General features: G+C 41.8%; 1 protein-coding gene across 5 annotated transcripts in view; it reads right to left on the reverse strand.

Annotated features, from left to right (window-relative positions):
• Positions 1-24,891, reverse strand: part of AKAP13 (A-kinase anchoring protein 13) — a 212,700-nt gene that overhangs the window by 118,686 nt on the left and 69,123 nt on the right. For all 5 annotated transcript variants that reach the window (XM_026074447.1, XM_026074429.1, XM_026074418.1 and 2 more), the window contains exons 5-6: positions 12,649-12,945; positions 2,145-2,328 (exon numbers count right to left, since the gene is read on the reverse strand). In XM_026074447.1, the coding sequence (XP_025930232.1) occupies positions 2,145-2,328; positions 12,649-12,945 (481 nt within the window). The remainder of the gene's footprint in view (positions 1-2,144; positions 2,329-12,648; positions 12,946-24,891) is intronic.

Raw genomic sequence — 24,891 nt, forward strand, 5'->3', positions numbered from 1 at the left:
GCTGTATATCTATGTTTTGAAACACAGTATTTCTCCGCTCAATAGGAATTTTTAGGCCTAGATCCCACCTCCCTCCATAAAGCACCAAGCACAACAAAATCACTGCGGTGGAAAGGGGACGTGTGTGCTTTGCAGCCACGCTGCTCCCGCAGGGCAGGGCTGCAGCGGTCACCGTGTCGGACCAAGCTCCCACCGCTCAGGGCAGCCCAGAGCTTGTCGCGCTGCACCATGACACTGTCCTGGCTCGCTGAGCACGGGTCCGCAAGCTCCAGCACCCAAGGCTTCTCCTAGAGAGCCTATCTGCAGTGTTTTGGTGAGATGCTGAGATTTGGGGAGCCATGGGACAGGTGGCACGGCTGTCAGATGTGTATGCATGATATTTCCACCCAGGAGGCCAAGAGGAAAACTAGTCATAATTTTTGACTAAATAGTTCAAAGATATGCCAAGAAGAACAGGAACTGGGATCTTGCTGGCAATGTTACTAAAGTTACTACAGTATCTTGTTTTCAAAGATGAACTGTAAAGGTCATTAGAAAAATTCCTTGGATGTCATCAGCGGTATCTGTTGAAGTGAATGGCATGGGGTAATGCCATGAAATCCAAGTGAATAGATGGTCTCTTTTTTCCACCAACAAGGAACTGCCATTCTACTATTGGTACCAGTTGTGAAATCCTCAACAAATACATGAATAGCTGTTGTAACAGTTTTGTTTACTTCCCATTTCTTATTAAATTACTAGCTTTACTCCTGTTCAAATAACAGTATTTGCTGTGAGCTGTATAACCAAGTTTTGGCCAATTCAACTTTCTTGACTGTCTGTAAATTCTGTTACATTGTTAGTCTCACTAGTGGAATTTTGCTGTAGTTACAGGATGAATTTGCACACTCCAGTTTCACAAGACAGCCTGAAAGAGTGTAGTATGCTTTCACAGTATGACTGCTGATGAACTTGCCTGGAAAAATTGGTTAACACTATGTCATCTCAGTATTAATTCCAGCCAATGGTGGTAGAAGAAAAGGTCAGAGTCTAGCTTCTGTCCCACCCTACACCTTTTCCTTTACCTGCACTTTGCACATGGTTGGCAGAATTGTTAAATAAGAAAGAAAAAACTTAAATGCAATCATGCCAGCAGCACTTTTTTTTTTTTTTTTTTTTTTTGCCCTCTAACAGCCTCGCCACCTACCAAACAACTATAGAAAGCAGAATATTTTACAATTTGTAAAGTGAATCAATTTTGAACGATAACGTGAACAAAACAGCAGACTCCTATGTTGGGTTGCTCAACATAAACCCTAGGTATCTAAAAATTCAAATCAGAAAAACAAAGTTAATAACAAAGCTTAAGAGAAATAGGCATCAGAATAACACAAATACAGACTAAATCTTTCCTCCTTTACAAATAGCCCCCTCAGGACTTAGTTAAGCTCTTTGTCTTGATCAGCCTCAGCTTTTAAAGCTTGATCTCCAAACATTTGCTATTCAAAAATAACTTGTCATCTTCTGAAGGATTTCTTATTAAACCCTGCTGTAAATGCACATGTGACTAGTTACTTGCTACCAGTTAGTAAGATCTAGCTGCTTCTCATGACCATTCATAAAAGCGAACAGTTTCTGCTTTTAAATATTTACATTAATTTTCATCTAAATCAGATACTGGTAGTTATCTATTCTCTACAGGATGCTACCTTATTTCAATAAAATCACCGTGACTTCTTTTAACCAAAAAGTCCTAAAGTGCTATGTAAGAATGCAACAATCACAACTGCCATTGCAAAGCCTGCCAGCTGCTCTCTTTTGGACAGCTGTACTTGTTCAAAAAAGAGCTTTTTCACTTGCGTTTGCATAAGGTTTGTCTTTAATTAGTCAATATTACAGTGACTCATTTGGGGCTTTAAGGGACAGCTGGAAACAGAGGGCTGCAACAAAAGAGAAAAGGAGAACACAACAATACTATTGCACTTCCACAAACCCTAAGGGCCTGCCCATTGTTTCCAGGAATAAAGGTAAAAATAACATTATAGAAAAGAGGTTTTTAAGGGTAGAGTTCAGCTCTTAGGCATTATTCAGTGATAATGTACGGTAAAGGCAAGCACTACCCAGAGAATGGGAAAATAGCGGAGGAAGCACCAAATCATCCTTACTCTGTCAAAAGCTGGTGCAGCTTCTGATAGCCCCTCTCCAAGGCCAAGGTCACAGGCGTCGCCCCTTCGGTGTTGCGGATGCTGAGAGCTCCTCTTCCCCCCGGCTGCTGTAGCAGGAACCATGTCAGCCGCAGCAGCCCCAGCCTCGCTGCAAAATGCATCAACGTTTCCCGAGGGATGTTCTCTGGGAAGAAGGAAGAGAAAAGAAAAAGGCATTTGTAGACTGCGGGTTAGGTGGATGCCATTTCCCCACATCCCAGCCCCTGGAGCGAAGCCACGCGTACGAGGATACAGCACAATGGTTGGCATCGACCTAGCCGTCGCTTGCAGCCAGAAGCCAAGCAACCCAAATGCGGCAGCACCTGGAAAAACACACTCCGCAAAAGCTGGCTGCTAATATCTAGGAGGGACTAGTACTTTAAAGCGAGGGAACCGTTACGGGGGCACGGAAAGTGCTCAGGACTCTCAGGATGAGGCTGACCAGAGAAGTCAATGTGAAAAAGCCCATTTCTTGAACAGCCACAACTGCAAAGTTGCAGCGTCTCTAAGCAGAGCCTGGCATGTTTAGGTGGGTTTGTCTACAGGTCTAAGCGTCTTCCTCACACACAGGATCAGAGTTTAGGAACGGCCAAGTTTTGTTGTTTTATGAGACACTGATTCACCCCAAGACACACATGCACAAAAAAAGAAAAAGGTACATTTAAAGCACAAATCTAGAGCAATAAAAGAGAACAGTTTAGCCTTTCTTGTAGATAAAAAGTGAGGATTTTGCTTTCCCCGTTTGATTTTGCCTTAGACTAGTTTTTCTCAGCTTTAAACAGTAGCTATATAATTCTGAGTAGCTGCATTTTATAAACTAGTAATCTCCATTACTGCTTTTTATGATTAATAACCATGGCCTTCTAATTTGGTAAAAGTCACTCTTGAGCCTACGCTTTCATCTCAGAAAAATAACCCCCTATTCTAAAAGCTGCAGCCCTAGAACTTTGCTCTGAAAAGCTTCAACCAGAAATGAACTCCAGATGAACTGCTGAAATACAGTATTTGCAGATCAAAGTGTATTACTTCTGTATAAAGGACAGAAGTGTTTGGGTTTAAAAAAAACCCTGTAAGAAATAAAGATTTGTTCCTTTAATTAACAAAGGATCTCAGTTTTGACTGGCACCATCAATAAAAAAAAAAGCACTTACTGGGTCTCAGTAAACTGTGCCAATGAGCACAGTTGGTATAATACCTTGAATATTATAGCAAAGATTTATTGGGTTATTAATTTGGTTGCCAGCCAAACCTATACAGCAGATTTAAAAATGCAAGTGCATAAGGCTTCTAAGATTTAATTAAGTAATTTTTCCCAAGAAGTACGCCACAAGAGAAATCACTTCTGAAACATATAGCTTGGGAGTTCTGTTGTTTTGCTTGCTTGCTTGCTTTCTTAAGGGACATCATTAAGACCTTTAGTGGAAAACAAAGTAAAAATGGGGAGTTCTCCCCTGCCTGCTACACAGTTTTTCCCGAGCTTCTTGGATCAGTTCCTGCAGAACTAATCTGTATTCAAGAACCAAAAAGCTTTCTGGCACCGGCTCTCTTCCATATGACTCCAAATTAGGTCTCTGGGCTACAAACCAATCCTTCCACCCTAACCTCCTTCTGATTAGCGTAAAGCAAAACCATGCTGTCCTGAATACACGAGCATGTCTGAATGGAGGTTCCAGCTGATTAGAGAAAAAGGATATAGCTGAGCTCATTCAGAGACCTATTCTCAGCCTGTGAGAGTGTAATGACAGGATTTTGGTATTAAGTGCTGTAGAGTGCAATGCTTTAGAAGGAAACAAGACAACAAGGTAGTTGATAATGGACCTTCAGTCTTGGACAGAAGGAGTAATGAAAAATGGCATGCCATATAGACAGGCATAAGGGAAAGACTACTGATGAGATTGCGAAGAGATAGTAAGTGTGGATACAAGTGGGACTTACCCAGAGCGAAAGCATATGCCTAAGGGATTACTCAATGGACTTGCACTAGCATAAAAGCTGCTCTGCATTACCCATACTGATAAATTGGCAGAGTTAGCTAGCATAATTAAAATGGTGCAGTTCTTCCTACTGTTGATGTAGGAAGTACAAAAGCACTTATTTCAGAGCAAATTACTGCTGTATGAATAAAGAATGCATTATATTGGTCTGGCCACATCTGTTCTGGCATGGGATCTTCTGCTCTAGCTGCTTCATTAAAAGGAAACATCATCTTCCCAACTGAAACGGACACCCTTGTACCAAAACTGAGCAGGGCAGACCTGAAAAGCATTAAGTGCAGGTTTCTGGATCAAAATGTTTCTTCCTCCTTCAGCTAAGAGCTGCATAGTTAAGTAGAAGCATCTTCTTCTCACCAACTCATGGCTCACCAGTAAAGATGCATACAAATTCCAAGCTTTGCAAGAGGCAGGCAACTACTCAGCCTGCCGCTGATCCAGTTGGGTGTCTCTCCCAATCTTGTAGTTCACTGGATGAAATGCCCCTGCCCTCCCAAAACTATCCCGAATGTTAATATGATTTAGTCTGCTCATTTGACTGCATCTTTTGAAAATCCCACCTTTTCCCTATTCTTTTAAAACAATCTTCATTATCTTCGAATTAGTGGACGCATTAATCCCAGCATTTGGAAGGAGGTGTCTACACATGCTCCTGAAGTGAACGTGGCAGCGCCCCAGTGCCTTTGAGCAGCAACAACTCGCACAGAAGATTTCTACAAGCAGACACGGCATGCTGCCCTCCTGAACATATTAAACATACAAACTCACTATCCAGCTCCATTTGACAGGCTCTGCCTAACATATAAACTGGCATGAGGCCATCCTAACAGACGGGCATGGACGATGGCAGCAAAGAGACACAGTACTATACATGCAACAACTGTGGGAGCCCCAGGCAATGGCTTTAGAAGGTTTTGGAGTACCCAAAACTTGCACGGCTAGAGTTGAAAGGCGTGTGCCATCTGTGGACTGGATTAACTACTAATATACAATGAAAAATACATTGTCTCTATGATGTTGCTCAGATCAAGCTGAGAGCTGGTTTGCATCACGTCTGGGAATACTGGGGGACAGAGGGGGAGAGAAAGGTGGACCAAATTCTTCCAACCTTCCTACCTGTGAAGAGATGAAGCTTGTAGCATGGGATGCTGGAAATTCAGACAACGATTTCAATGTCTTTCGTGGTGCAAAGTGCCTCTCCCAGGCATGGAAAACAAACAAAAGCTTTAACACGCAATAGCCAGAATTCCTTCTCCTACCCCGTATCAAGCACAAGTCCCTCATCTTAAAATGGCTGTCCTTTGAATGTCAATACAAAAGTCCTTATAATTAGGAAATTTTGGAAATAAAAGACAAGCGATACTGGGAAGGCCAAGGTTGTTTTGTTCTTTTCTCGTTTCCTAGTAATAGGCAAGAGTTGAAACATATGATTATTATCCCATAATGGCAGGGCACTCTAATCCAGCTGGCAAAACATAAGATTTTAGACGTTTTATTTTTATGTATTTTTTTTCAGCTGTGACATATGAACAGACAGTTTGTCTGGGTAACTAAGGACAAAATTTCCATGGAAGACTGTCAAATGTACTTTGCTAACTGTAAAGGATTAAGGCTTAAGGTGCTCTTAACACAAAACAAATATGCACTTAAGAAATAAATGTTTGGGTATGACACATCGGAGAACACATAAACTGCTCCCTAAGAACTTCATTTTAATCCTAATTAAATAACAGAAAAAAACACTACTCCTTTTTAAAATCACTCTTTATTTAGAGTAAACCACACCTAACTTCTCACTTTACCCTCCATGCCCTGAGATAGCTCGTAAAGGAAGAGACATTACATGGAATAACTTCTCATTAGTCTTCCTGTAGTGGTGGCCTTCATTTGTGCCTCCTCCAAAATCACATATACTTGGCAATTTTGAAATCTACCATCAAATCTAGCTTGAAAATCTTGTTCTCCTTTCTTGTGCTGGAAGTTCTCACTGCTCAGACCAACCCTTGAGAAACGCAGGGAGAAAGAAACAGAAACAAGCCTTCACTGAACACTGAAGTCCCAGATGAAGGCATGAGCAGGCAAGGTGCTAAAGAAGGTCAAGGCAAAGACACGGTGTTTGGAGTTACCAGTTCAGTTAATAAAAGATTTGTGAGTAATTCTTTTTTAATCCTTTAAACAAGAATTTTTTCAAAGCACTCTGGAGGATCTCAATGTCCCGATTCCCACTAATATCAAAGGGAACAGAAACTCTCTCACACCAGCGACTTCTCAGCCACAGATTCTCCTATTGAGCAGTAGACTTTGGACAGACTGCCTGAAAAAAATAAGCATTTTCTGCTTCCTGTTTCCATCTGCAACTGCAGAAGGCGTTGAACTTGGGTATGGAAAAGACTTTCATCTTATCTAGGACTGTAGTTACACCAACTCGATCAGACCCCATTGTGCTGTTGCCACAGAAAGGATCTTATTGATGTATTTTATACAGTACTACATCACTGGGCAGGGATGAAAAGTGAGGAGCAGACTGGAAAGGATACGAAACCCAGTGAAAAGAATACTAGCAACTATTACATGGAAAGGTTCAAGGAAAAACTATAAAAAGCGTGTCACGCATGAACAGATTAAAGCATTATGTCTGGAACACATCATGAGCTCCATCTCTTTAACATCCTCCCATGGAAAAAAAAAAATTAGTTGCTAATAATCAACTTTCATCCTAACTATTTCTGAAAGTTTTTTAAACCTGTTACTTTCTCTCTTCAGCCCTTCTCACTTTCTTTATGTAAATAACAAGTAAATAGTTTCTAATCATAGTGACACTCATGTTGCACTGGACAGTAAAATCCTGCCGGTTTTGTGTGCAGAGTTACTAAATCCCTAACACATAGCCCCATTCGGACTATTCAGACCAGAGGCAAAGCATCTTCTCTGCCTCCCTCCCACCTGGCTAGCTCAGAGTTTCACTTCTTTAGTAGTATTGCAAAAAAATATTCACTACGAAGCATTTCTGGGAAGTTGTGCATACTCCAGATGTCAGGAACTGCATTCCTGAAGTTAAGGAGCTATTAAGTGCTTTATCTAATAAGATGGTCCCCTGATTATCTGCCTATAATCATGGCTGACTATCCTGCAGCTCATACGAGGAGCTCTGCGTGAACGGCTTTTCCTTACGCTCTCGGTGGGGAATTGCTCTCCCTCCAGGTTGATCACCACAACGCTCCAAAAGCATTAACTAATTCCCAAAAGTACCATCTTGAAAAGCTCATGCCACCTAAATTTTAACTACAGGTCCAGATTTTACTACTTACTTTTAATGACCAAAATGGAGAGACTCTCTGCTCAAAGACTTGGTCAAAATATCACTTAAAAGAATTTTTGGAAGTGTTCTGTTTACTACTGATAGTTAACGCAAGGATTAAACTCTCCAAGCTTTTCATACCTGAGCCTTAAACCCTCCCTAGATTTTTTTTCTTCTTTTTTCCCACTAGAGCACAAACAACACATAATCATTACCGATACCTCCAAAATATTCTGTTCTAGTTTTCTAGCTAACATTCAATTAATATTTAAAATAGAAAAAGCACAGTTGCAAATTTGTTTTGCATATATCCTCAGAATATACATTAAATTTTTATTTCTATATTAAAAGTGTAAGAATCTGTTCAATTTCAGAAGCAGCCTTTTAAAGTGCCACTGCAAACAGTAAATAACCTTACTTTTGACAGCAGTAACAACGATGTTCTTTAGAAAGTTACAACGCACTTGTAATAATTAAGATGGACATGATTATAAGACAACTGAAAGTAATGCTGTGCTTGGAACACCATGGTAACAAGAGTAATGCTTAATTACACATACTCTGAAGTAAATATTGGATGCCATTTGAGTTCAAACAGATTTATAGATAATTAAGAGCAAGGCACACTTGGAATCACTTCTAAGGAATCACTTACTGCAGAGGGACAGCATATGTTGGGGGTAAGAGAATCGTTCTCGTCTTAGGATACAACTGCCCTAGGACAGGTAAAAGAAATGAGGATTGCGACCGTGCAGGGAGGAGGTCAGCCCAGCCCAAGAGGGTTCAGCCACGCTCGTTATCTGGAATGCAAATCACCTGCCATTAACTGTGCAGGAACGAGCTGTCCTGCCCCTGCCGTGCAAAGATCTGCTACCCAGCGACCCAAGCAGCGATTCGGCACCCGCACGGCACTGCCTCCTCCATCTGTGCAGCTCTCAGGAGTGTTTTGTGCCACGCTTTCTTTTACTGTCCAATTAATCTAGTGCAATGGTTGTGAATCTTCTGTCTGCCTTGACAAGAGAGGATGGAGCCCAGGGACCTCAAAGGTCAGAGCTGTCATCCCCTGTTCTGCTAGCGAGGCATCAAGTGGGATCTGGAAGATAGTTTGCTATCCCAAAGTCCTGTAACCTGACCCGCAAAACTGGCACGACAACAGCTTAACACTTTCCATAAAATATTTTCTATCTGTGGGTAAACGGGTACTTAATGTGTAATTGCTGCAAGTCTTTCTGGTCTTCTGGACTTTTCAAGTCTTTCTTTTGTCTCAGGCTGAAAGGCCAAGAAACAGCCATTTTCAGAGGTCTTCTACAAACAGCAAGGAGGAGGTTGCATCTCAAGTATCTTACACAGCAGGTGGGTTCAGGGCAAGTAAGAAAAATGGAGAGATGGAGTTGGGCAAGGCTAATTAGAAGCAAGATACACAATGTCTTAAGAACAAGCCAGGCCACAGAAACGTGGCCAACTAATGCTACTACTGGAGAAGGACCAAAACACCATGGCTTCCTTCTTTCCTGCTTTCCAATCAGTTTCACAGGAATGATCAAAACACCTCAAAACCCGATCACACCTTTTGAGAGTAGCTGTCATGAGAAAAAGCTTAAAGAATAGGTTTTCTATATATAATTAAGGGGGAAGACACTCCAAGCAGAAATTATTACTCAGACACCTTACTGAAGTCCAGTCAGGACCACAACCAGAAGAAATCAGAAGAATGAGAAACAAAAAATTTGGGCAGGAGTATTACCTTTCCACAGAAAAGATAGTAAGAAAAGCTAAACTTATATTAAGCTGATAAACAGCTTGAGAGAGATGATTCTGTTTTCCAACGTAGCTTTCCGATCAGGAATTAACATTGTTAAACCCCTGCGCTTTCTGCCTCGGGAACGCCAGCATCAGCCCAGTGCTAACCCCAGACTGGGTTCCTCACTCCACTCCACCAGCTGATGAAGAAAAAGCTCATCATCAAAGCCTCCATCCTCCAAAAGCCTATTCTGGTGTTAAACTTGGCACAGAAGGTTCATTCAAAGCTTGCTGAGGTCCAAACGAATCCACTTTCTTTTCCAATTGATTTTGGGCGAAGGATTAGGGGTCTGTGATCACTGATGATTCTGGCCTTTGATGTTGTACAAGAGTAATGTAAGTTAATAAATATTTGATTTTGAGCAATGTTAACCAATACCTGCATGGATTAGATTAACTAATGTCACTTAGCGTATTTAATTTTGGAACAGTTTCTTCTTAAGCAGTAAAATCTTTTGTTGTTCAAGGCCAATGGAAAAAAAAGCAAATAAAACACTGCAGATGAACATATTGGGTTTTTGAAAGCGCACTGATGACAACATGGGAAGAAATATTGCTTTTATTTCATTTTCAATTCTCTAGTCCAATGACAATAGTTAAATTCGTTATGTATAAAAAAGAAAAAGTGTTTCACTGGAATGTTTGGGAATGCCCTCTGGTAATTTTAAATAATTTTAGAGGTATTTCTAAACTGCAGCTGAAAGGATGTGTTCTTAACAATTTGGTTATGTGGGGGCACCATACCTTTAATCCTGAGCAACGGCAAACTCTTAAAGAATGAAGACCTTTGTCAAATAAAACATAAGTAAATACCTAATTCTTACATAGCTTTTATCCACAGTACCCCTGCACTTTTACTTATTAAAAAGTCAAACCTACTGATGTGTTAAGAAAAGAGGGAAAAGAAGGGAGGGGAAATGCTGCAATAATATAGGGAATAATAACATATGAATACAAACCACGTATTAATGATATGACTGCCCAGTTGGCTGGGACTCAGGAGCACCTGGGATGTTAAACGCCTCCCTTTCCTCTGCAGGACGAACCTTAACCACGCACCTTGCGCTGCGCCAGCACCCCGACGTGAAAGACCAGTTTAAAAACCTCGGCCAGCCAGCGCTGGGTGTTACTTTTAGTAGCTTCTCTGCAATTTGTGGCCCTGTCCTCTGTTCGAAGACTGGTCAGACTTGGAAACAGGAGAAAGAAGAGAGCTGGAAGGAAACTCCCTGTACAGCCATCCCGTCCTTAAAAACCAGCCCAGAGGTATGTTTGACTACGAAGCCCTTATCCAACTCCTGTCTGCAGAAACGCAGCTACTTCTTAACTGTTCGTATTACATCTAGGCTCCTACTTCATTCCTTAGAGAAGTCGACCTTTAAACACGTTTCGCAGCAATGGTCATCTCTGAACAGCCCTTCCCCACCAAGCTGCCGTCCCTAAAGAGCTGGCGGAGGCCCCTCGCTCACTCCTGCTTTTGGAGGTTTTGCTAAACAGCAGTGTTTTGTTTCCAACCCACAAGAGTCCACACAGACATGCCAGCTTAGAGGCAGCGCTACAGTCTCTCAAGAAGGCATCTGACATTCCCTTTTGTTCTCATTTCTATAGCATTTTCTCCTTCAAGAAGGTTATTTGAAGTAGCTGGTACTGACATTTAGCTAAATGTGAAATATGAATTGGAATAACTGTTCATAGGTAGTGATGCAATGCAGGACAGGATGTCCCACTGGAGGGCCATGGGCCAGAATATGCGTAATGTATGCTCCAAGTTTCAAAACGGGCCTTGCTTTCCTCCCTCACCCACACTAATTAACCCACAAGTCCCAGCAAAGAGATGTTACATTTTACCCCAGAGTAGACTTTTCTAATCTTGTTCTTGATCCTAAGTCAGAGACGCCTCTTCCACCTCACTCTAGCAAAGCAGATACAATTTGCCAAAGAAAAAAGAGTTACAGTGCTTCTGCATACAAACTTTTTTTCTGCCACCATCGCAAAAATTCCCTCAAATTCCCCGTGTATAATTAGCTTACTGAAAAAAAACCCCTACCAGATAAAGCTGCTTCCAGAAAAAAGCTGATCGGAAGATCAGAACAGAAATGCTTGCATTATCATAACTTTTTAAAATGCAAAAACCATCAGTTTCTTCCACATAGAGAAAGGAAAAAGTGTTTATCTCCTTGTAAGCATACAATGATGGCATCCGAATTTGTTTCTAGAACCCCCTAACTATGATCAAATCTTTGAACGTCTGCTAACACTGCTTCAGTTGCCTGCCTATGCATTTGTGTTTACAGAAGCAGTCAGCGAGTCAGTGAAAAGTAAAGCAGGAAAAAATCCCGCAGAAAACCATGCCACGGAGAACAGAAGCATGTGCCTGTCTGCATGGCACAATCCATGTCCCGTTCTGCTTAAGAGTTTATTCTATTCCACCCTATGAAAGATAATGGACACCTCACAACCGCATTTCTAATGTGAAAGTATTTGCCAAAATACCGTGAAAATTTACAGCAATAATTTCTGCACACTAGAATTAGCCCCACAATCCATCAATATGCTTCCTTAAACTCCCTGGTGACAAGAAAAGCAGAACTCCATGCGTACGGACATGCCACACCATCTCACAAGGACCTGGCGCTTCTGCTCTGACAGTTGCCAGAGACTTTGCGCCAGCCTTGACATTTATTTATAAGCTTTCAGTAGCCCTCACTGCTGTGGTTAAAGGCTACTGTTAGTCGGGTTTTCCAATTTTTAACCTCTTTTATTTGGAAAAAAATTGTCTGGCCTTGTTTTGGGGAACTTCTGTGCTCTCCTGGGTTGCCCAGACATCCCAGACAAATCCTCAGGGCACTCACAGATCGACTGCACTGCTCACAGGCAGACACTCAACTCTTCCAAGAAGTATTAGATGTGTTTTACACCCGTTACACTCACTTTGCACCTGTGCTGTAAAACCCACACTGATCAAAAACGCCAAGTACATGCAGCAAGGCTAATATACCTGAAGGAGCACCTTTCTACAGGCAGACACATTTCTTTCCGGAAATTTCAGAAGCGTGACACTGATACACTCACACCATTGTATACACACGAAAACCCCACTTCTGGATGTGCATTAAAACACTGGCCACTTAAATCAGCCTGTGCTATTACATAGCAGAAGACACAAAAAATTCCAGTGCATTACGTATTTTAAGGCAGCTTAAGTACAAGGCGTAGGATGCAGATCTACTGGGACAAATTAGCGTCCATCACTTTGCACCTCCCAGCCCAAAGGCCAATACACGTTCTAAAAGACAGAAGGTTTCCAAAGCAGGAGCCTTTTTACCCATATTCAAACCCGCGCACGTCCCACACGTGCACATGCCCTAGTGAATCTCACCATTCAGGGACTGATCCGCGCCCAGCACGTTCCATTCTGCCGGCAACTTCAGGTGCCGAAATGCCAAGGTCACTTTCTCATCCAAAAACTCCACATCGGCAGCGGGTGGCCTCGAGCGGTCCAAGAATCTGGTGAAATTTAGCGCTTGCTGGTTCCCGGCGCAGGTGGCTAGAAACTGTGCTGCGTCGTAGGCTTCGTCCTGAACAAACTGGAAACTCTCTTCTGCCACAACCAGAACAGGGTGCCCTTTCTTGAAAGCACAAAGCGCCACCCTCACGGTCTCGCAGAAGTCATGGCCTGCAAAACCAAAGCAGAGAAATTGGGGTAAGAGGGAGAAGCTGAATAGGCTGAAGAAAAGCACGTCTGAATAACTCCTTCGACGGGCATACGTTTTACGTTGAATCGGATAACCATGGATTACTGAGTCGCAATTATTACTTAACTGCATACTTAGGAACTTGTATAGGTTATTAGAGACAAAATATTTTTTGCAGATTTTGAAAAGGAAAAAATGTGTAATTCTTTTTTCTATTTATTGCAATATAAACCAAGAACTATATAAGCCCTTCTTATTAGACTGGACTATTTTCAATAAGACACAGGCAAATTCAATTATTAAGGAATTCAGTAAAGATAAGTAAAGATTTTCTAATGCATGAATGAAAGTTAGGGTCCAACCTCCTAGATTGTACAGTCAGACAATTTCTTTCTTTGCCAGTTCCACAGGACTCCAGTAACTCGCCTAGAGTCCAAGGGCTATAAAACTACACACTCCAAATACTGTCACAATGTTTAGTTTATACAGAAAACATGGCGATTTCACCTAACACAAAGAACTAAAAAGCAGTAACTGCTATGGGAACATAATCTGTTCAGACGTGTCCCGTGTACGCAGCCCCATTTCACGCTCACTGCTGCACCTGTCCTTTGTATGCGGTTTCACACGACAAACTAAAATTAAGCACCTTCCATTAAATAAAATCAGGGAAATTGCCACTTTCCTTACAAAACAAGAAGACTATTCTCACAGTTTGGTAACTTTAAGCTTATTTATTTTGAGCAGGGGAGGCAAGCAAAAGGACACCTTAGCACGGCAGCAGTTGCATAGACCCAGATACTAAACCAGTCAAATAATAATAATAAAAAAAATTAGCAACACGTTTCTGCAATTTTAAAAGGAAAAATATACTGTGTGTCCAGTATGCCCAGCCCTTGCAATTGTCAGATGTGTCTCTTCAATAATAAGGTTTGTGTTTCAAGTTCGCCGCTCGGTGCAGTTGCTCGTTCCAGTGTTAGGCTGACGTCACTGCTGCTTTTGCCAGAACAGCGTGGACCCCTCACTAATTACTGGAAAAGCTTCTTTCTGCCCATGACCTCAGCATACCACTACATTCAGGAAACCCGACTTAATTAAATACGAAATGACGATTTATTTTTAAAGGCTTGACAATTCAATTTAAGGCCCTATTTGCGGTCAGTGGGAAAGTTTCCTTCTTGTGCTGGGGCCCTTGCTGTTGTTTTCACTTACAAAAGGAAAAGACGTTCAGCCAAACCTTCCAAGTCTGTTCTAATGCTTTTGGCATTTATACAGGTCTTGTCTGCTGAAAGAGAGGATTCTGGAGTTAATTGAAAAGTCACAACCGCTCTTAGGATCCTGTGAGCAGCACCAAGATTGTCAGACTACGCTGCACTGCTTCCGAAGGAAAGCAAATGCAACTGGAAAAGTATCAAAGGCAAGTGCAGAAGGGGAGCACAAAACCGAGCAAGGATGTCTCTGCACCAGCTCACAGCAACTAGGAGGCTCTGAAGCTGAAAGGTGAGAAAACTTCTTTCCTTCCAAAACTAGGCATTTATTAGGGGATGACGTGAATGCTGAAGGAACAGATGTACTAGAACTAATGCTACAACTAAAAAGAAGGGGAGGAAGACCAATTACTACTGCTTTTGGAAGTTGTGGCTAACTCTTACTTGGAGTAAAGCACAGGATATGGTTTCTAAAGAAGCAAGAGCTTGGGAATGCTGTGCTTATTGTATGAGCTGAGCACAATACCACTGATACAACTGGCGGAGGTAGTGATCTTTGTGCCCTAGACGAAATCTATTCAAAAACTCCATCCGCCCTCACAGTAAAAGTCTCAATTCTTCAAGGGAGAAGTGGGGGGAGGGCACAACTTTGGGGGAATTCAGCATTGTACTTCCCTACTCCTACACTTTCTTTGCTTTGCTCATCCTCCTAAGGATATCAGGATAAGGATCTGATAAGCCTGTCAAATTTTGTTTAAAAACTCCACAAAAACAGTAGGATGTATGTAGTCTGTTAAGAATATGGTGCTATAGTATGAAAACCGACTCAAGTGCTGCAAATTTGGCTCTCCCTCTTGCAAAGCAGTGCAAGTTCATTAGAATGAGAAGTTAAAAAAAAACATAATTAAAGAGTCCTTAATAGCATGAGAAAAACTAAGCCATTGATTGAAACTATTTTCTCCCTATTCCCATAAGAATCCCATCTGCAAAATAACCTAGAATACTGCTACTCTGCCAGAAAACCCATCGACTTCCAGGATTCAAGCTGCAGGCAAACCCGGCTCACGAGGAGTTACAGAAGAGTGCAGGACAGTCACTTCCTTCTCATTGGCATGAGGCCAAACAATTCCTCTATCTACGTGACAGTAAAGGCTCCTCACTCATGACAACAACACGAGAAATTGGTACATCAGACAAGGAGGAACCACGCTGACCAATGTCCCCTTGTACCCCTGAGAAACGCCAGGCTTCCTGCACCAAAGGTGAGCACAACTTCAGGAGTGATCAATGCGATGCAGTGCGAGACGACAAACAGGTCGTGTTATGATCTGTAGCCAGCGATGGCTTTCTTGAAACTCCCACAAATACCTAACAGAGCCTTGAAAGAGAAGTGACAGTGCTGATAATTCATTTACATCTAATAGGTTCAAACAAGCATCCTGCTAAACCCAAGGGAACGTTCTTCTAAAGGGCAACCCCTCAAAACGCTTTGATGTTCTCCTTCCCTACATCTGACAAGATGTCAGACTCAGGGGGTAAGAGGCTGGGACAGGTTCCGACTTTGGCAAACAGTTCAAAAGAAAGAGGAGCAATTAAGTAACAACCGCGGCAAATATAAAAGATTGCTCAAGAGGTCTCTGCCCCCTGCTTTGAAATAGCTACGGGAACGATGTAAGCAAACATGTCTCAAATACATGAACGCACACACACAACCTTCTGAAGGAATCGTCAGCGGGGCAACACTTCTCTCCACATCAAAGACCCTTGCTTCCTTCCCCTGGACTAATATCTGAACTTCAGCAGCCCTTTTCCAGAGCATGTTAAATAGTTTTCAAGAGAGTGAGCTAAGCTTTCTGGCATTCTCAGCAGATAAGTGGTTATCATCTGTAAAACAAGCCCAAATCTGTTTTTATGAGGCTAAGTAACCTGCCCAAGATCACAAAGAGCTCAGGGCAGAGCTAGCATAGATACCATTACTCTTAATTGTCTCTCTTCTGATCCAGTTGGTGGATAGTAGGGCTTTTTCTTAGACAGGTTAAGTACCAAACCATGCACTTTGCCAAAACAGGCAGTCCTGGCATGCAGCATTTCTCCTGCATTCACCATACAGTTTTTGCAGCTTTGCAAGCACCAGGGCATTCAATCATCAACTACTGTACTCCCTTGTACACCTTTCCCAGCCCAGAAGTGGAAAAAAAAAATTCTCTGACTCATTAAAAGGTGAAAAACTGGGTGTGTCAGGAAGACTGATCGGTCTATTTATAGCCTATTTATAAAGACATGCATTTTAGAAGGCTGAAAACACATGTGACTGAATAAATCACGCACATTAGTGCACCACGAGAAGGCAAGGGAAATGCTCTCTGCTTTAGAGCACGATCAGGTTTGAGATTGTAGATGACACCTCTCCTGACTCCTTTCATGCCTCTCCAGAAGTCTTTGGCCAAAATAGCAATTAAAAGCAAGTGATAAAATACTGAACATCACCACACTATTATCACTTAAAAATAATCCAATCAGAATTTTAACTCTTCTGACATACATTACACTGTTTCTATCATCGCTGCTTGCTGACTTCTCAGTCTGTGCGGGCCAGCTTCCATGCTGTTTTGCTGCCCAGAAGAATTTTTTCATGTGTAGAACTGGGCTTCTCTTATTCAGTCAGGGTTTTTTTTTTGCCACAGTATGAAATTAGGCCATTTATATGCTGGCCTAACTGTGATAAAAGTGAAATAACCTACCACTTAGTTCTTCCTAAGTTGCATTTCAATCCATTTCTCCATTTATTCCTTAGTTAGTTTTAATTTAGTTTGGAAACAATTCACTACTTAGAGCTGCTTTGAGATGTGCCAACATAATGGAGGAAAAACATAGAAATTATAAAATCATTTCAGTCTAGGCAGAGAAGGGTGTAGCGATTGTTTCCAACAAGGTAAAGCTTTTCCGCTTTCTCGTCTTTACATAAAAACACACTTTAGAATTTGTTTAAAATAAGACAACTCTTAAACCAAAGAATTCCTTACTGGGCCACTTACTCAAACTTGCTTTAGGCAATACACAAGAACAAAAGAAAACAAAAAAGGACTAGAAACCCTCCTTCTATGTACTTAACCCCGAAGAGATGAGATGCATCGCTGTGATACCACTGACTCCTCTCCATGATAATGCTGGAAAACAGTGAGCAGAAAAAAAAAGGTGGAGATCCTGCAGCTGCTGGGAATTAATGGACAAGGTAACTTACAGTTTTAAACAAGGCCATCTAATTCATACCCATGCCTTTGATCTGGGTATGTTTAAAAGGGTGGCAGCAAAATTCTTAACAGACTTTTTATCATTAAACAAGGCGCACATGGAGACAAAACATTGTCGCCCCTAAACAGCTTTATTAAAGCATGATTTCATTTCCTACTCCTCTAAAAGTGGAAATCCTGTCCAAACCTCCTATTTTCAGAATTCGTATTTAAGTTTTCAAACAATGGGTCCCAAGCTTGAGCAGCTATTTAAAGCCCCACTGGAAGGCACATGTTTAGGTTTGCCTAGTAGGTGACTAAGGACTCCCGGGCTAATTGCATCCTTTGAGTTACCATGACAGGGCTGAGTTTAAACAGGTCTTCTAAAGAGTTTTAAGCAGGAGAGGAAGGCCAGGGAATAATGTCATGAATTTCATGCAACATCTGGGCTTTGTATTCAAGAGATGTTGCCATCTGGTGGCTTGTCCATAGGGAAGTGAAGGGATCAGATAAAAGAGGTTTTTTTCTGTTTCAGAAAAGCAGAATTCTAGTTGTAAAAATTAGAGTCTGTGTTTGAAGTGTGTGTGCACTTCACACAACTATTGTATTCACTCTCGCAACACAGGAGACCTTATGAGACACATAGGCACAGACCAGCCATGGACTGGAGACTTTGATTTCCATTTTAAACCCTCAACTACTAATACAGAGAGGGTAGAAAGCTTTTAAAGTCCCTTCATGCTGCATGTGTCTTAAAAAAATCTACAGAAGTGTAAGACCCCACATATTACATCATAAATAATTTCAGTACAGATTCAATCAGCTTTTCCTGTGACTGATGTCATCTAGAACTGGCATCATTTCCTTTTAATTATAATGCCTAGAGCAATTAAGTATAACAAAGAGGATGGACTGCAAAAAGTCTTCTTGGCTGCATTGCTTTATTCTATTTTAGGATTTTTTTTGTTTCATAATTAAGAGTATTTTAAAACAAATCCACAACTGGTATTGCCAAGTGGTCATTTGTTATGCAACTTGTTTACCCTTTTGGTCTACCCGTACAAAGATTGTATTTTATGAAACGGAGCTTTTTCTATGAAAAGTTGTTTCCTAGGGGAAAACATAGCTTGTGGTAGAAGAGAATAAAGCATGAACACATGTAAAGGATTTCACACTAAAATAAAAGAAGTTTTAAATGAAGATATTTCCTAGTTAATTAAAATTCATTTCAGTCTATCCTTTCAACTAGCAGAAACAAAGTAGAAAAAATCTAAAGAACTACAGGAATTAAAGGAAAAAAAAAAGACAGAACCTGCTTCTCCACCTCTGCTTAGTTACGGGCAGAAAGCTCACTGTGAGTCAAGGCATCTGGAGTAAACAGGAGTGTTTCAACTCTGGAAACTGCTGCCAACCAGCAGACAGTCTCTTAGGCCCTTTCTGTGCCTCTTGCTCCTCCTCCCCTTTGAAACCCATACAAGAATCCTGCACCTTCTGAGATCAACAAACATGAAAAAGTGATTTAGGCATCCTACAGAAAAGGCTCGGAGTGATACAACAAATTGCAATTACACACATAGGTAACTGCACCTCACAAAACTCCCCTAGTTATCGTTTCTGTGACTTGGCTTACAGACCAGACGTTTTTATCCTTCACCTGCTTGGTTATTAGCCACTAGAGCGCTGGATTTAGAGTACTAGACAGTCTCGCCCTGTTTTGCTCCACTGAGCTCTTCTGTGCTTCCCGGATGCTACATGTCATTCTTCAAACACAACCCCAAATTTGCGCTCAATAATACGACCATTATCTTGACAGTATACAAACTTGCATTTATACGCAGCACACAAAAACAGAAGCTCACAGCGCACAAGCTTGCCCTGCAAGCTTTCTTCTCTCAGATCCTCAAAACATGGCTGGTCAAGTCCTCCCAAAATCTGTCTCCGAGCTTTCTGAGCCTGAGATTTCCTGCACTGCCCACTGCACGCTGCGGTTACTGCTTTTGACTCATATGAACGACCTCATATGAGGTCGTTCCTTTTTTTGCTGCTTTGTTTGACAGATCCTGATTTGAGGTTGGATTTTTTGCGGCAGGGGAAGAGCTGCTAAATCAACGGAGGCAGAGAGGCAAGCGAGGAGGCTGCTGCCTTGCAAGGAAGTTTCACTTCCCCGCTCTGCCACCGACTTTCTATACTACCAGGGGCTCATTGCTTAGCCATTCAATGCCTCAGCCACCCTCCCTAGCCTGCAGAGATGTTGGGAAGAAAAATACATTAAAGATTATGGCACTCTCAGATATTACACTAATGAGGACTTGCTGAAAAGCTCGGTTTATGATTAACGTTAACTCGGAAGAGTAATGCGACATAAGTGGACACATCCGTGCTAGTCCCAAACTGAGTAATTTCAAAAGCCACAACACTTCAGCCACAGCAGCGGAGGTGATTTTCTCTCTCTACATCCTTTCCTGCTTAGACCTTTGGTATTTTCTTGATAGCAGAACTCCAGCTGCCACAGTTTTTTGGAACTGATGATACCCAAAGGGGTGAGATATACACTACAGCTGCAGCTCCGTCTGCCACGCAGATGGGCCTAAAGACAGGGAGTGACATGTCTGATGAGGCAAAGTTTGAAACTGTTCTGCCCTACTGCTAAGTGCCTCTGCTATCAAGGAAAATATCTCAAATTATGGAAAATGTGGAGCAGATCATTTCAAAATTGATGCATCTTAATAATGAAAGTGAAGCAATGACAAAATATGTGTTTGGCACCTTTACACTGGGGTGAGCAGAAAGCTTAATGGACTATGCAACTTGATTTGTACTCAGGCTGGAAAAAGTTATTGAGAGCATATGAAACATCACTCATTGCCTAATTTTTGTGACTCAGTTGCTTATTTTGATGCTTCAGTTATTCTCAGCTGAGCTGCTGTCATGTTTTTTACAAGCGGAAATTATTCCCCTTAAATTCATAATACAGTCAATAGTGGGACAGTGTAACTATCCCAGCCCATCCTTCAGAGCAAGTACAAGTATTTTGTCTCCTGAATAATTTCTGAATCTAAATCTAGCTACAACTTCAGGTGCCCTCTTCAGGGCGCTTTGGCTGGAAAGATCATTAGATCCACTGTTATTTCCCAACACCAACAGCAGAGGTTTAACAGTATCCACCTAATCTCCTGGTAAAGGATTAACAGCCTCGGCTGGGCTCCTCTCCCGCCCTGCTAGGAGCTGGTAGATGCTGCTGTTATACAAACAAGGCAGCAAACCAGGACACATCCCAAATCCCGGGAGCCTCCTGGGCCCCATCCCTGCCTCCTCTCTCCAGCAGTATGCCAGACAACCTTACTGCACCTGTAGTTAGCAGGTTTTCTTCTTTATGTCATTTTATAATCTTTTCCCTGACCAAAAGACTCTCTTTTGTACACATATACCCGATTATTAGAATTCAGGATGTTTTCACCTCAAGCCTGATACTACATGCAGCTGTAAATCCCTAAGTATGCTTCAATTAGTGTAAAAGGATGGTACAGTTTTTAATGGATACATCACTACCCAGGATCTGTAACTTGCATTGGCTGCCTATTGGTTTCTGTTGCTTCACTCGGGAACAAGAGATACTCTTGGCCTTCATCCTTTCCCATTTTTAAAATCAGAAAGGACATCCGGCAGAGTATCTGCCCCCAGGGCTTCCTCCTTTCACTTAAAATCTGCATAGACAAGGCTCAAGGTAGCCTGAATTTGCTGACATCCACTCAGGCTGTAATTCCCCTTCACTTGAGTAGTCACGAGGCACAGGACCGAGAAGCCAGAAAGTAAAGTTTCTGGCTAGCCCAGATGCACGACCCAAGAGGCAACGTGACCGGCAGCCAAAGGTGGCTTGGCACAGCGGGCAAAGCGGCATTGTTACTGCACTGGCCGTTTCTGTCTTTGATTCCTATTCCCTTGTGTTTTTGAACATGTATCAAAAATGCCTACGGCTTCAAATGTCCGCTCCTAGTAGACAAGAAGCTTCAGATCTAAAATCTTACGGAAATGATTCAGAGGAGAGTCCTAATGTGTTTTGCACCATCACAGAATGTAAAAAAAGAAAAAAAAACAGATTATTTACTGCTACAGCTTTGGAAGAATAAGTGCAATGGCTGCAAGTCTCAGACCAGTAAGAGTACAAAGCGCGTGGCAAAACGCACAGCCAAGGAACTGCACAAAGAACTGCCAAAAAAAAGGAAATCCAAATCGGTCAAGAAAGTAACATCAAGTAAAACATAAGATGAACACACCATGGTGCACATTATTTTTTCAGTAGTCCTAAGGGGGTAAATGTGTATTGCTCTACTGACATATGTTAGAGTTAAGATATTGCTCTCCTCCCTACCCACCTAACAGCCCTCCAGCAGCTTACTTCTCCTCCGAGGCTCCCAGCGCCACAGCACAGCCAAGAAACCCTCATACGAACGAGGGCAGGAGGTCAACCACAGCAGCTCAAGCAGGGTGACCTATTTTCACTGGTTTAGGCAAATCCAGCTGACTTTGTACTGAAGCGGATAAGGAATGCTCATATATTTTCGTCTCAGCTATAGAAAGAGTGATTTCCAGCTCAATAATAATAATTTATTACTTATTTGTATATTAAGTGTGAGAGACTCCACAGCATCATTCCACAGGTAGCATTGCCAGGGCAAACCATCAGCCTGGGAGTTACAGTCTTGTACACAATGCAAGCCAATTACAAAACAGAAAGCAAAATCTAGTATTTCAATTTAAAGGAAAAGCTGCTCCATAAATTTACAATCAGAAATCCTTTCTTTTATTTTATTATGAACAGAAATAAAAGCCTCCTTTTGAACAGGAACCTTTCTCCTTTAGAGAAAATCTTTCAGAATATAGAGAATTTTCATATACAGTGAGAATTCAGGAGGTATTCTGGCAGTTTATATTCCCATTTCATTTTCTTTAATTTCTTGCCTAAAACCACATTATGTTGCTATGATAAAAAAATAAAAGTGATCTCCTTTGAAAGCTTTGCTAAAACATTCTACTTAATTTTGGCAGCAAATTTAACCAATTCATTTCTCTTTGTTTCTTACACCTCCACACATTGCCAATACATTTGGATTTCTACTGACAAAGTCAAGAAAAAAGGTCAATTTCTGTTTTTACACTAGTTTTAACAGAATTAAAGTTCCCCTTTTAGACCCAGCACTCAGATGGACTTCAGATGAAGTCTGCTGGGGACCATATGAAACTTTGAAGACTTGGGATAAGGATGAGAGCTTGTAAGGGAAGCATATGAGGTTTAAGGCAGGCTGGCTGAGGGTCTTGGCATGCTCTTGAGTTAATCGGCCATTCCTTCATCTACGTGACACTGGCCACCCTTCGAGAAGCTGGTGTGCTCCTAGGGATGTGCAACATGTCTTGCTTTGCAGAGGTAAAGGAAAGCTGCTCAAAGCTGTAAATGAAGGATGAGCTTTTGGCTAAAAGCTGTTTGCACAGTTTACTTCACCTCTGTAACTACACAGTACTTGCTAATTGCCCAGGCTAGGATGTTTAAACAAGGGCTGGTCTCCTACACACTGTCTCTTGTCCATGGCTAATCCTGCAGTGAGGTCAAATAAAGCTAGCTATGAGTCACCACAACCATTTCCAAGGCAACTGGCCGAATATACAATGTAAACACATGATTACAGATGCACTGTAGAGTTCAGGAAGGAGGAGGAGTAGGAGGAGGAAGAGCTGGGTTGAAAGAAATCATGTTCTTATTAAAATCAGAATAGTGCTGAAATAACACTGGACAAGCACATCTGTCTCATCAAATAGTAGAAGAAAATGATTTTCTTCCACTTGCTTCATCCCACAGACCCTTTCACCACCAAATTCTTTTTTTTTTCCCGAGATAATATCTCTAAAATGAAGTATGAATACAGCAGATGGTGTGACCCAAACAGTTGTTTTAAAATATACGTAAGGTAGGTGTAACCTCTTCCCTCATACTGCAGCTCTGGACTGTGCTAGCTGACTGTCAGGAATGGGACATTTCCTTGAAGTCCTGTTAAATCTGTCCCTGATATAAGCTGCATTTTGGGATGGGAACCATCTCTATGTAGCATCTCACTCAACAAAGTCACGGATCAAAACAAAACACCCATTAAAAACAAAGGAAAAATAGAGAGCAATTATCTACCTTCCCTTTGAATGGGAAGTGGAGTCAGACTCGGTTATTGCTACTAATATTGGCAAGAGGAGACAGAGGGAGCCTGCCCTCGTGACTCAGGTCTGCTTGGGACCAGCAGGACAGATAAAGCCAGGATCGCTCCCCACCGCTGCGGGTCTTGGCTTCGCAGCTCATGTCACTGTCCGAGCGGTGCCCAGTGCTGCGCAGAGGATGTTAGGCTCTGTGATGGTAGGAAAGCATTACTCTTGCACGGAAATCCCATGAAGTACGCCGGTTCCTTTACAGGCTGAGAGGGAACACAGAAGCTTTTCAGTTCCTTTCTTGGCAATTCAGTCATTCAGGTCCCGCGAGGGAGATGAGGTCATTGCAGCCGATGCTGTCAGAGTTGCTGTGTGCCCCATGCGCATGACACAAAGGCAGGCTAAGAGTTACCAGCTCGCCCTCTCTTCTGAGAGAAAATAATCACTAATCTAATTGATTGCGCTGGGTTCCAGTAATCAGGAACTGTGAAAAGACTTCTCTTCCCAAGTAATTTCAACAACCCCAACAGCATAAAAAGAGACGGAAGTGAGCAAACAAGATGGCCAACTTTTAGCCACTAATCACTAGGAGGAAGCACCATATTTCAATAGCAAGTTCTTCAGCCCAAATTGTATTTAACACACATCTCTCATAAAACAATAGCTACCAGAGACAGATTAAAAAAAAAAACAACCAAGAAATACACTCAATCGCATAAGCTATACTGTATATAGCGAAAATGTCAGACATTTTTCTCACACTAGTACCAATGTGCTGCATAGCAACAAGTCAGAATGAAAGGTTAATGGTGAGGAACGCAGCCTGGAACATGTTCATTCCCACGGTCCTGAAGTCACCAAAGGAAAATGCTGTGCAGATTTTTTTCCTTTTGTTTTGTTAACTGCACGAAGCCTTAAAAAGAGTGGTGGGCTTTAATGTGAAAAATCGCCCTGTCTGAACTCTCTGTGCTAGGGGGGAAGTCACCAAGTACCACACATCATTTCTTCTGCAAGAGTTTCAGAAAAACTGTTACTGCTCTGAACTGCATGACAGGGTTAAGGGGCAAAAGGGCTGTATTTCAACAGCACTATAATAATGAACCTCTCTTCAAGTTAAATAGATCCCAAGCGCAGCTAGAACTTCCCAGGCTGGACATCGCTTGAACAGCAGCATCTCTAACCTTGCAAACATGTCTACTGTTATCTGGCTTGTATTTAGAAGCTTTTTACTACGTGTAAATATAACTTTATATTTTCTGCCATAGAATTCTATACACACATACTAAATAATTGTTATTTCACA

The sequence above is a fragment of the Apteryx rowi genome, unplaced genomic scaffold (assembly GCF_003343035.1).
Source record: "Apteryx rowi isolate R43461 unplaced genomic scaffold, aptRow1 scaffold_11, whole genome shotgun sequence".
Taxonomy (NCBI): Eukaryota; Metazoa; Chordata; class Aves; order Apterygiformes; family Apterygidae; genus Apteryx; species Apteryx rowi.